Below are 12,826 nucleotides of genomic sequence, written 5' to 3' on the forward strand. Positions count from 1 at the left end.
ATTTGTTTCTACCATTGTTCTTTATTTTCACCATGTTTTTGCATTGTCTCTTTCCTTCCCACAGACTGACGGGGTACTTCTCTATGTGACCTTTGCCCCTAGAGTAGTCTGACAATCATACACTTTAGTCCTACTTTTAGAAATCGTCACTGTTAATTTTTTGCTGTTGTTGGAGTTAGCATTTCCAGTGACACTCAAGTTTTTCTACAGTTGGGAACACCAGGAAAAAACAAAACAAAACAAAACAAAATAAACAACAACCCACAAAACCCTATTTCAGATGCAGGTGCAAGGGATCAATTATAAAGTCACTTAGTACCGCCATTTTAGACAAAACCAAACAATTCCACTATACCATGTAAAACCAAAAGAAGAACTTTAATAAGCTTTTACGGCACTGCAATTACAGGAACATTAACCCATAACATGCAACAGAAATGATGACGCCTTCCGGACATAGTTAACAGATAAACTTGACGTTACGGTTAACAGCAACATAGTCTACCGAAGAAAACAAATGCAACTTATTTCAACTTTCAGGTTAGAAACCATACGTTTTTACTGCAATCTCAAGTAGCGCTTAAGAAACTTTAGTCTTCCTTTTCTAACCTCTAAGAGAGACAATGTGATTTTTAATGCAATCGCACACAACCGTTTTCACATTGGAAATAATCACAAGGAATCAACAGGTGTAGATGAATCACTGGTTTCATTTCACTTGTTAATTTTGAGAGGGCTCCTGCAGTATTGTGGGTTTCAGAGGGGGAAAATCATCTGACCAGGAGTAAAGAGCGGTGGACTTAGAGTGGGGGAGGGAACATGCAGCGGCACACGGGGCAGGTGCCTGACTTCTGAAGCCAGATGGACACGCACGGCTTGTGGAAATAGTGGTGGCAAGGCAGCTCGGTTGCCACCTCCCCCTTCACATATTCACTACAACAGATGGGGCAACACATTTCCTGCCCCACAGCGCTGTGATCCTCGGTGACCAGGATCTCGGGGAGAGTGTCGATGCTCTCCTTGCTCGCCGGCGGGTTGGCCACCTCCACATCCACAGCGAGAGACTCCAGGTGCGCCAGGGCGGTTTCCATCGCTTGGGCCAGGCGCTCTTCAAGTGCCATGTAGGTGAGAAACTGAGGATCCACATAGGAGATGGCTTCAGCCACCCCCAAGCCGTCTGCGAACCCGTCAAAGAGGCTCCAATCCACTTCGAGGTCTTCGCTCACACTGGAGTCGTCTTCAAGGTTGTTGTTTCCATCCAGCATGAATACTCCGGGCTGCGGAAACTCCTGGCCCGATTCATTATCCCCCTCGCTGCTACTCTCATTTTCGTTGTACTGGAGCCAAGGAACTTCACCTTCTCTTGGGGATGCCTGCTCCTCTTCCGGAAGAGATGCTCCTTGGATTTCTTCAAGTTCACTGCCACTGCCACCGCCGCCGCCGCCGCCGCCGCCGCCGCCACCGCCGCCACCGCCGCCACCGCCGCCGCCCCCACTGGCCCCCGCACTGGGGCTAGCGCCCGCTCCGCCACTCACTCTCACTTGCTCGGGTTCGTGCTCTTCTTTCCCCGGCAGGGTCTCCCAGCTTTCCCCACTGGACGACAGGTTTTGCTCTCGAGCGCGGTACTTGCGACGCAGAGCCGCGGTCCACTCTTTGTCGCTGTCCGAATCTTCATCATAGTATTTGTAGTAGTCGTCGCTGTACGTCCAGAAGTCAGGGTCGGCCATGGTCCGTCGGCGTCTTGGCACCTTCTCCGGCTTCACTTGGTCCTTCCTGGCCTCCCGCTTGTCTTCAGGGTACTTCGGCTCAGAGTAGCCACTTGAACTCTCGCCTCTGGCTCTTCTTGCTAGGCCATCCGAGCGGCCTTCCGCAGTGCCGGCAGTATCCCTCCACCTGGAAGTACTATGTGGCATATCATCATCATCATCAGTATCAAAAAATATTTTTGGTTTCACGCAGTTGGGGCTCGCCAGATTTCTGATTTTGGGCCTCACCACCGGCTCCTCTGCACTCTTTGGGGTGTTTTCCCCACCACCACAAATACTCACAGGAGCCCTGCTGGGACGGGCAGGTAAATTCTGCCCCCGTCTCTGCCTCTCCAGGCTGTCGCCAGTGGTAGCCACCTTGCCTTCAGCAGATGTCTGAGAGGCCATGCTATTTTGCTGCAGGAACTCGGCTCTGCTAGCAGAGCATCTTGCCGCAGGGGCCGGGTCTAACTTGTCAAGCTCCTCTCTCACATCACGCTTAAAGCTAGAGAACTGCGGGGGCACCCCAGCCAAAGACCTGGCCCCTTTGTCTGGGTCATACGGCTTATCATCTTTAAACTTGCCAGTTTTCCCTCTCACTGGCGCTCGCTCAACAGGCCCAGCCCCCTCCTCCTCGCTATCATCTGCCCCGAAAGAGTCAACGTGTCCATAAGCCATTCCTCTTCTGCCACCCGAGGCCCTGTACTCTCTTGATGGGTACCTGGAGTAGTCCTCATTATCAACATTCAGGCCGGCTCCAGGGCTCTCACTGTCTTCCCAACTACGACGAGGGATGGAAAATGGTGACCGGCTCCTCTTGGTGGTTTGACTGGGGGCTGATCTGTGCATTGGGACTTCGGACGTCGTCTTTCTCTGGCCGGAAATCCTTTCCTGCTGGCTCGTGGATGGCCTGAAACTGACATAAGCATGCCTTCTTCCATACCTCCTGCCTGTATTGGACTGATACCCTCCTGCCGGCTTGGGCCATACAGGCTTGCTAGATTCCTGACCCATGGCTCTGACTTAGGAGGGTTTCCAATACAGCTGGGGCTCGAGTGGAAAGGTTCCTGCTCCCTGCACAAAGCTTTGGAGATGGGAACGTCAAATCAGTTCAGAATAAAAGAGCAGGGAGATCTATTTCCACTTCAGCAGGCAGGTAACAGAAAGAATAAGGGGCCTTTACAATTAGTTTCACTTTCTTCTAAGGCCTGAAGTAGCATTCCAGTGACTGTCAGGTGTAGACCTGGAACACATTTTTAATGTTGGCAAAATGATTACAAAACTGGGCGGATAGGAAAGCCAGACTTAGGGAAGAATCTGACAGAAGGTGGGGGTGGGGGTGACTGGACGCCGGGGAAGGTGGGTGAAGCACTGTGGAATTATTGCCAACATGGAAGCGGAGAGACTGTTGCGGTTATTTTATGGGGTGTCTGCGTCTTTTCTGAGCCCTGCAGACAGACAGGAGAAATGCAAATTGGAATAGGATGGAAAATATAGATCCCCACGTGTTCATGAGTGCCTACGTGTCTGTCAGGAGGAGAGGAGCAGGTGAAGGGGGGGGCAGCCATCCTGCCGCGGAGAGATGCCTGTGTTTGTAGGGGGAGGGGGCAGGTGTGTTGGGAAGAAGCGTTAGTGTCAGGCAGAATGAGACCCATTCTGGATGTGGGTAGGAAAATGACAGGCGCGGGTGGGGGTGGCTTCGAGAGGAGAGGGGTGTGTGTAAGCATGACAGAAAGAGAACGTGCATGTGTGGTTGTATGTGCAGCGGCTGCAACTCTGTGGAGGGACGCCTGTGTACTGTGTCCGTGGCAGACAAGGAAGGGTCTGGTGGCACCGGACAGGGGTGGCCTATGGTCTGCGCGCGCGTGTTCGGCAAAATGGGAGGCAACAATGGAGACATGTCAGCGTGAGCCAGGGCATCCACGAGAGGGACAGCACAGGGGAGGGATGCGCGGGTGGCCAGTGGGTGGAACAGGGGTCAGCAATCAGAGAAATTTGTGTATTCATGAAGCTGGCTAGCAGGGAGGGGGCTTGGTGTCCCTGGAGAAGGATTTGCGTGAGTGTGCGCACCGCAAGGACCAGCAGAGGAGGGCTGTCTGTGCACATATGTAGCAGACAGGGAGCAGGGCTGGGAGCATTTGTGAGGGTTGGGTGAATGAGAGTGTGGGGGTGCGTATGTATGTATGTGGCATACGAAAGAGGGGCGAGCAATCAAAGGATGTCCTTATGTGTGTATGTGGCAGGCAGAGGCTAAGGCAGCCCCAGAAGGCGTGTGTGAGTGTGTGTGCACGCGTGTGTGTGTATGCACTCACCAGAGCATTCAGAGGCACAAGAAGGAGGGGGCTGCTTCTGGAGGTGTGTATGTGGCAGGCAGTGAGAAGGAAAGGCACTGGAGGGTGTGACAGTGTGCAAGAAGGTGTGTCTGTGTGTGTGTCCATGTGTGCAAGGGGAAGGGGATGTGCCAGAATCTTGAGTATGGGGGAGCGCAGGGAGGGGGCTGCATGTGTGTATGTATGTATGCCCGCGTGCGTGTGCGCACGCGCACCATGCATGCATGCGTGTATGTGTAGGTCCCTGCCCACACACGCGAGACACGGGGAGGGGGAGGGGGCCGCAATGTCATAATGAGGGCCGGGGCGGGTGTGTGTGTGTGTGTGTGTGTGTGTGTGTGTGTGTGTGAGAGAGAAATGTTATCGGCTCAAACGACAAATCCAAACCACTGGCCAGGGAAGGAGAAGAAAGAAAGAAAAGGCGTGTGAGGGTCTAGTTTCTCCCTGGGAATAATTTGTTCTTTTGCGACAACAATTATTTTCCTGGGAACAATAATATATTTACCTAAAAATCTTAACAATTTACCATTCAGCAAAACAACTGCAAAATGGGGGAAGAAAGGCCATGGAGTGCTCTGCCAAGGGACCAAGAAGGGAGGAAAGAGAGGGCCCCGACCACCACTCCCCTTCCCAAACAGCGGTTAAAGCCACTCGAGTGGGGGCCGCGCCACACGGAAGGGGCTGGGGGACGGGGGACACAGGCCTCCCTCTGCAATCAGGTCTTGCGTCCGCCCCACCCCTTCCCGAGGGGCGAGCCTGAAAATCTGTTCGCTAGAGGACCCCGAATCCTCGCCCCCATGCCCGACCACCTGTCCCACCGCCCCGTCTGGATGAAGCGAGAAAAGAAACAGCCTTTCACTCACCCAGGCCTGACACCCGCACGCTTTCGCGAGGCGCAGAGCTCTCGGACCTCCGACCGCCAAACAGAGCGCCAGAGCCGCGGCTCCTGGTCTCCAGCTCCTCCCCCGGCAGCCAGCAACAGGGCGGGCGGCGACTGCGGCGGAGGAAGTGATTGTGGCGTCGCTGGGGCCCGCCCCCTTGATGTGGCGGGGGCGGCAGCTGCTCTCGACAAATCAGGGTGGGCCCCAAAGCATTATTTCATTTTAAATGATGAAATCGTCAAGGATACTGAAAAGGACAGCAAAAAATGTAACCAACAGCCGGCTTTAACAATGTTAAACATTTAGCCATACTCCCTTCCGTTCTGTTTTTTTTAAAGATGAAATCTACACATTCTTTCTGATTAATTCCAGTGCTAAAGTAATTATAATAATATACCTGTGTTATGTGTTATGGTTTGTACCAGCAGTATGGACGATGTGAAACTATATATCTAGGGTTGTAATTTTTTTTAACCTGGTAATTGAAGCAATTGAACTGTTTACAGTAGAATTTGTTGCTGTTAATTACAAAATCAAGCTTCTCTAGCCAAAAGAAATGATCAGTCATGAAGCGCAATACCTGTTCACGATCTGGTAATCGCTCTGCAGTTTAAAAAAATACTATGGCTGTACTTTTTGGATTTGTATAATTTTACTAACTCCGAACTCTTTTTGTTGTTGTTCTTTTTAAATTGCACTTTGCAACGTATCTTTAATATTTACATCGAATGTAAAGACTCCCCATGTCTTTACATGGGGACAATAGCAAAGTTTTGTTCTTGGAAATGCATAATAGAAGAACAAGAAATATTAGGGGTCAACACATAATGGAAATAGGATGTATGTGTAAAGAAATAATATGTGGAATGTATGTATAAAGAAATAATATGTAGAACAAAGAGAAAAATTCAATCTATCAAAAAGGGCAGAAGTGGGGTGGGCGGCAACAAGAAAGGATATTTTTAAAAAGGGCAGGAATAAATCCAAATATATCAGTATGTAGTGTGGATTCACACCTAGAAAAAAGCAGACTCTCATTTTAAGTATTTTGTTCTTTTGAAATCTGGTTATATGCTGTTTATATGAGTTTCACTTAAAGCAGATATAGAAAAGGAAAATATATGCCAGTTAAATACTGGAAGGAAGAAAGGGAGGAAGGAGGGAGGGGAAGGAAGGAATTTTAAAAAGAAGAAAAGAAGGAAGAAAGGAGGGAAGAGACATGTAACAATGTTAATATCAGAAAAATCAAGAACTCAAAGTGGAAAACATTAAAGAGAACAAAACAGGTTGTGTCATTTACAGAAAAGATGCAGTCAGTAAACTTTCTATGCCAAACAGTGTGATTTCAAAGTATATGAGGCTAATATGTTAGAAATATGAAGAGAGATCAGCAAGTTTTCAATTATAGTGGGAGACTTAACCACACTTGTTATGTTATAAATGAACCAAACAGACTACAAAATAAATAAGGATATAGACAGACTGAGCAACACAATTAGTAAACCTAATCTCTCTATATATATTTGTACTCAAGAAAGGATGCATTTTTATCAAAAAATTTAAAGTATTTCAAATATACAGAAAAGTAGAGCATAAAATGCACGTTTGCATGTACACGTCATACAGATTGAGCAAATTTATTTTCTTCAGATTCTCAGATCTGAACTGATACCCTTTATCATTATGTAATGCCCGGATTTATCCCTGATAATGTTTCTTGTTCTGGAATCTGCTTTGTTTGGAATTAACATAGTTACTTCAGCCTTCTTTTTATTAATGTTAGTGTGTATACCTTCCTCTATCCATTTACTTTTAATCTCTCTGTCTTTATATTTAAAATCGGTTTCTTGTAAACAACATATACTTGGGTCTTTTCTTTTTTTTTAAATCCATTCTCCTCTCTTTTATAAATTCAATTTTATTGCTTATTTTTACATCTTTTAGTGGTTGCCCTTGAGTTTGCAACGTACATTTGCAACTAATCCAAGCCCATTTTCAAGTGACACAACACTACTTCGTGGGTAGTGTAGGTACCTTGTAACAGAGTATTCCCAATCCCTCCCTCGTGTCCCTTATAACATTGCTTTCATTCATTTCGCTTATCCATAAGCCATTATCATCCATTACATTGCTGCTATTATTTTTTTGAACACACTGTTATTTGTGAGATCAGCTAAGAAGAAAAATGCGAACTTTTATCTTATTTATACTTCCATTTATTCTTTCTCAAATCCTCCATTGTTTTTAAATGTAGATCCAAGTTGCTGACCTATATCATTTTTTTTCTTTCTGAAGAATTTCTTTTAATGTTTCTTCAAGGCAGATCTCAGGAGTGACAGCCTAACACTTTTACCAGATTTTACTTATTAAAAACGAATTAGTAGGTCTAGCCCACACTCATGGGGAGGGGATTACACGAGGGCAGAAATTCCAGGAAGTGGGGCTCCCTGGGCCAGGACATGGATAGGAGCATCTCAACTTCAGCAGATATTGCCAATCCATTTTCCAAAGTGGTTGTACCAATTTATTTATTTCTAGGAATTCTTTCTATATCCCAGAGACCAGATGTTGGTTATATTTGTACAGTTGCAAATATCTTCTCCTAATTGGTGTTTTCTTTAAGTGTCAATATGAATTTATAAAAGTACTTAAAACAAACCATGGGGGAAAGTTTTTTAAAATCCTGAAGGAGATAAGACCTCTGTAAGTTTGACAAAACATACAGGAGCAAACAAAAGAAAAAGGCTCAATTACATAAAAACAAAATCTTCTGGCAGGCAAAAATACAGAGATAGATAAACAATTCTAAGTAAAGTAAAGCACAAATGAAAACCTGGGTAAGATATGTGCTGCTAATTTCATATATATATATATATATATATGATATATGAAATATACGCATATATACACACATACAAATGCCTATAGAATGTTAGATACACTCAAACGAAATCCTATGTGCATTTAAAAAAATTACAGCCTTTTCTTCTGTGTACTTGTCTCCCTCTTCTATCTGTGCCACTGCTCCCCATAACCTACTTCAGTAACCTAGTATTCGTTACTTTATGTTTTTCTTTATACGTGAATAATCATATACAGATAGATGTATACGTACGTGCATATGTGTATATGTGTGTTGTGTGCATGGGTTTTTGCCTGTCCTTTTTTATTAAAATGGGATCAGCTATAGATTTTTGCACTTCTTGCTGTTCTTACTAAATAATACCCCCCGAAATCAACTGGTAGGGCTTGAATTACTCATCTTCAGTGGCTGCCTAGTATTCATGTTGTGGATTTGCCATAATCTATTCAGCCATCAGCCTACCGATAGATGATTATGATTCTCCGGGTTGTTGTTGTTGTTGTTGTTGTTTTTAACACGGTGAGCAATGCTGTGCTACATGTCTTTGTATTTATAGGTGCTTAGGTGCCAGGGTTTTCATTTCCATAGAATAACGTCCTGGAAGTAGGATTGCCGGGTCGAATGATGTATAGCCTTTTAATTGTAGTAGATGATGCCAGATTGCTTTTTCCCCCGAGACTGGGACCCTTCCCATTTCCATGGGCAATGTGTGGCCCTGCACCATGGCTAGCCTGACTGATCCTGGAGCACCGACTGCTGACCCATGCTGGGCCAACTAGACTCCTCTCCCAGGGATTTGAAACTCAAAAGGAGACACACAGACACTGGGAAGATTGGAGCTGAGTCATGTTCGAATCAATCAATTCTGAAAACCAGCCCAGGATCTTTGAAATACGGTCTTATCTTCTGCCCAAGTTAGCCAGAGTTGAACTCTGTTGCTTGCGACCGAAAGAAACTTATGAACCCTGGTCAGACTGAGCCTTGAACCTGGTCACAAACTCAGCCTTAATCCCAGCTACACAGTCAGCTCTGATCCAGGCCACGGACTCAGTCATCACCAGAGTTGGAGACGGAGGGCCACTCCTGGCCCCAGACTTCACTGGACCCCTGCTTGGCATCTTTTTGGCCATGCTCCTGATTGCAGGAGGGGGCAGGGAAGCCAGTGGATACATTTCAGCCACATGCATCCTGAGCCTTAAAGTTAAGTCCTCTTTGTAACAACGAATGCTGATGACTTTGGAGACAGAGGGGAATGCCTTGTGAAGAATGATTGTAAAGTCTAAGTCAGAGATGTTTGGGGATGTCTGGGTGGTAGGTAATAATGGATCCAAATGAAACCCTGATCGGAATGGGCATCAGGGGTTTGGCTGTGGAGACAGACAATGAGGGCAACGAACTCTGAGCCTGGCTCAAAGTAGTGGGGTCAGAGCAGGGACGTGGGGTGGGGGGCCGGATGTCTGAAGCTGGATGGGGCTGGGCTGAGTCTCCTGCTACAGCCTGGATGGGTCCCAATGAGACAGAGATGCTGGTCCCCAGGAGAACCTAAGAGTAGCTGTCATCCAGAGAGGTTCAAGCAGCCTGCAGCCCAGAGGCCTCCTCCTTTGTCTCTCCTAACCGTCTGGCACTGCCTGGACCAGCACGGTGGGCCCCCATGCTGTCTGGCCCTCTCCCTGCTGTCCTGACTTCCCACAGGCTCCAAAGCCACCTGCCTCCTCCTCCAACCCTCCAGTCTCTCCTGCCCTTCATCCTTTCCCCTGGCTTAACTTCACATTGCGTGCCTCCCGCTGAGTTTCAGGGATTAGGACTGTCTACTGTGGGACACAGCTCCCTTCTCTTCTCCCCAGAGCCGAAAAGCTCTTGCCAAGATCTGGGCCCAGCCTCTCCCCAAGGATCTCTGGCAGAAATCAGGTAGAGATTGCTGGGAGTGGGGCCAGCGGGGCAAGCCCAGAGCGTGGGGAGGAGACTGACACTTGTCAAGCCCCTATCATCTGCCAGGGCCTTTACATACACTCGCTCACTGAATCTTTGTAGCTAGCTGGTAAGGTAGCAATGCTTACGTTCCACTGGGGAAGCCGAGGCTCCGAGATTGTAAGGGATTTGTCCACGGCTACTCAGCTAGAGGTGGCAGGGCTTGGAATTTGAGACCAGGAGCATCAACTCCAAAGCTGGCTACTTCCAGGCCTGAGGCAGGAAGAGTGCGGTGGCCTCAGTTCCTGACTAGAAGGGAGGCCTACCCAGTGGGACATTTCCTGGTGGAGACATAGAGCAGCTTACTTTATCCATGGCTGAACCCCTGGCCCCGAGCTGCAGGAGTGAGTAGAGGGCTAGCTGGTAAGTGACACCGGCTAAGCCAGAGAGGCAGAGAACAGGCTCCCCCTCATCCTTCCCCCTGCAACCTCTGCTCGGGCAGCCCTGGGCCACCCTCTCTCCACAGGGTTTCCCTTCGACCCTTGGTAGGTCTGTGCTTCCATCAACAGAGAGAGAAGGGAGCCAGCTAATGATACTGGGAGATGGTAGGGCAGGGCAGGGGGTAGGGAAAGGCAGAGTCACAAGGCCAGAACATAGTGCACAGATGGGCCGCATCCCGGCAACGGAGAGATGGTATTAGACGGCGGCTAAAAGCAGGGAAGTGGTGTGACCATGTCATCAGGGAGAGCTTTGCTCATGGAACATGACTGGGGGGAGTGGCGAGGGCAGAGGCCAGGGTGTAAGCCTGGGAGATACATCAGTCGCTGGCATGGGAGTAGCTCCTTTGGGCCCAGCCTGGGATCCAGGCCCTGCCCCTGGCTACCCCGCTCACAATAGAAGGGTGGAGGATAAGCAAACGAGGAGCTGAGGTTATGGAAAATGTGCCTTTTTGAAAAGAAGAACACTAGGGGAAGTGCAAGAAGGCAAGAAAGAACTGGAAACCCTGCCGGTTACCCTGAGAAGGAGAGACAATGGCATCTCCAAAAAAACCAAAACCAAAACAAAAACCACCCCACCTTCCAACTTCTGCCGAGGCCTGAAGCCCTGGGTGGCCTCTCAGACTGGGTTCTAGTTCCAGATCTGACAGCTCTGCTTGTCAGGGGACCCTGAACAAGTCTTTCTTGGGCCTCTGGGCCTCCCGTGTTCCCACCTGCCAAATAAGAGTTTGGGCCTAAACATCTTCCAGGGGCTCTGGCAGCTTTTGTACTCCAGAAACTTCTACAGGTTGGCTCTGAGTCAAGCCCCTTGATCTTGGCGCCGCCTCAGGTACTGACAGGTAAGTTGATCAGCTACGGGAGTCAGAGTAACATTGGCACTTGGGAGTCATCCTAGGATCCAGTGTGAACTCACCACAGCCCAGAGGCTCCGATTCATTGGCGCCCCGCCCATCTTTCCCGCATCCCCCATTCCCACCTCTTTTGTGCCTTCCCACCCCAGTTTCCACTGACCTCCTCTCCTTGCCTGGAACATACCAGACTCCCTGTTGCTTCCACACCACCCCCCTTGCTGTACCGTACTTGGAATGCAGCGTCCCCACCTCCTTGCTGACTAATTCCTCCTGATCTTCGCGGAAATGTCACCTCGTCCAGGAAGTCTTTCTTCCCGGCCCCCTAACGTACTCCTACTCTGAACCACTCTGGTAGCATCATCATGATCCTCATCACAAGAGTAATTACTTGCGCCGTGATTTTTTTTTTTTTAATCAGTCTCTCCTCTCAAATTAGTATAACCTTTGTGAGGGCAGGGGCCCTGTCCATCTTGTTCACAGCTCTACCTCTGGTGGCTGGTAGCCTGGGAAACGTTCAACCAACAGATATGTTTTGAAAAAAATTCCTAGCACCGACCACATAGCCTCGATCTGCTAGGGGCCATGCACAAACATGCAGGGTCTCATTTGGCCTTTGTATCATGCGCCCCTTTCTCATTTCTTAGGGGAGGCAGTGAAGGGACAGAGAGGTGATAGGTTTCGTTGTGCCAGAAGATTCTCTGCCGGACGAGGCTCCCAGGCCGTGTGGACCTGGGCCTGGCAAGCAGGTCTGCCTGCTTCGGGCCTCCTGTTTCGCCTGCCACCACTCTTCGGAGAGGAACAGCAGCTGTGGCCTCTCCTCGTGTTCCCATAGCAACCAGTGCTTACCTCCCGCTCACACTGGTTCCTAATTGCCTGATTACGCATCTTCTCCCCCGCCAGCTCCCGAGCTTCTTGAGATCAGGGTCCATGGCGCATTGCGTGCTCCAGGCTCAGTAAGTATTAGTGAAATGAACAAAAATGAATGCATGACCATCCATACACATGGGTTTTTAAAAGCTTTCATCCCAAACAGGGCACCTGGCAGCCTGTAGTGGCTGGGGGCCGCGGGATGAAAAGACTGGATGCTCCTCAGCTCACCTCTGCTGAGTGGTGTGGGTGGCCGCCCCCCCCTTTCTCCTCTCTCCCCTGCTGCCTGGGGAAGCTCTTTAGAAAACAGGCCAGGCAGCCTTCATGGTGGCTGGTGGCGGGAGGGGGATGCTGGAGACGGCGTGACACCCTCCCTAACGGTCCTTCTCGTGCACACGCAATGTGCTCCCTCGCCACCTCCTTGTGCGGGAAGCCATCTCAAACGGCCAGAAGCTTTGAGAATTACCAGAAGCAACTGAGTTTCATATTCACTTCTAGTGCTCGGTTCACGACCTCCCCAGTCAGCCCCTGCCCCTCTCAGTTCCCACTGTCAGCGCCTTAATCCAGTTCACTGTCATCTCCCACCTGAGCCGCTCTGCTAGCCCCCTCCCCGCCCCCCACCCCTGCCTGCTTCCCTGCCCCCTCCCACTCCATCTTCCCCAGCACAGACAGAATGAGGGCCCCCAACAGAAAGCCGCTCATCTTATTCCCAGCCAGTCTCACAAGGGAGGCAGCCACTAACATCGTTTCCGTTTCCGTTTCCATTTCCGAGGGTTGACGAGAGCCTGTCCAAGGCCCTGACAAGGGGCGGAGCTACCCACCAGTTCATGAGTTTAGCCCTTCAGTGTTTGTTGCCTTAAATGCTTGACTCTGGATCAGGCACT

The 12,826-nt window shown here is 49.1% G+C and overlaps 1 protein-coding gene across 4 annotated transcripts; it reads right to left on the reverse strand.

The window, feature by feature from the left end:
* Positions 1–359: 359 nt before the first annotated feature.
* PJA1 (praja ring finger ubiquitin ligase 1) lies at positions 360–5,084 on the reverse strand. Of its 4 annotated transcripts, XM_025860215.2 has the most exons (3): positions 4,939–5,084; positions 2,467–2,988; positions 360–1,902 (listed from the first exon to the last, which is right to left on the reverse strand). In XM_025860215.2, exons 2-3 carry the CDS (start codon positions 2,757–2,759, stop codon positions 801–803), a joined length of 1,395 nt encoding a protein of 464 aa, XP_025716000.2. In that variant the 5' UTR covers positions 2,760–2,988; positions 4,939–5,084; the 3' UTR covers positions 360–800. The 4 variants fall into 4 exon arrangements, with proteins under 4 accessions (XP_025716000.2, XP_025715857.2, XP_025715734.2 ...); XM_025860072.2 differs by having other exon boundaries at positions 360–2,661; XM_025859949.2 differs by having other exon boundaries at positions 360–2,988.
* Positions 5,085–12,826: the final 7,742 nt, after the last annotated feature.

Source organism: Callorhinus ursinus, unplaced genomic scaffold (assembly GCF_003265705.2).
Source record: "Callorhinus ursinus isolate GAN/ISIS: 27379988/994484 unplaced genomic scaffold, GSC_fseal_2.0 scaffold66, whole genome shotgun sequence".
Lineage (NCBI taxonomy): Eukaryota > Metazoa > Chordata > Mammalia > Carnivora > Otariidae > Callorhinus > Callorhinus ursinus.

Coding starts and splice junctions, on each gene's coding strand:
- PJA1 (XM_025859949.2), bottom strand. CDS start 2,759: ATGGGTCAGGAATCTAGCAAGCCTGTATGGCCCAAGCCGGCAGGAGGG.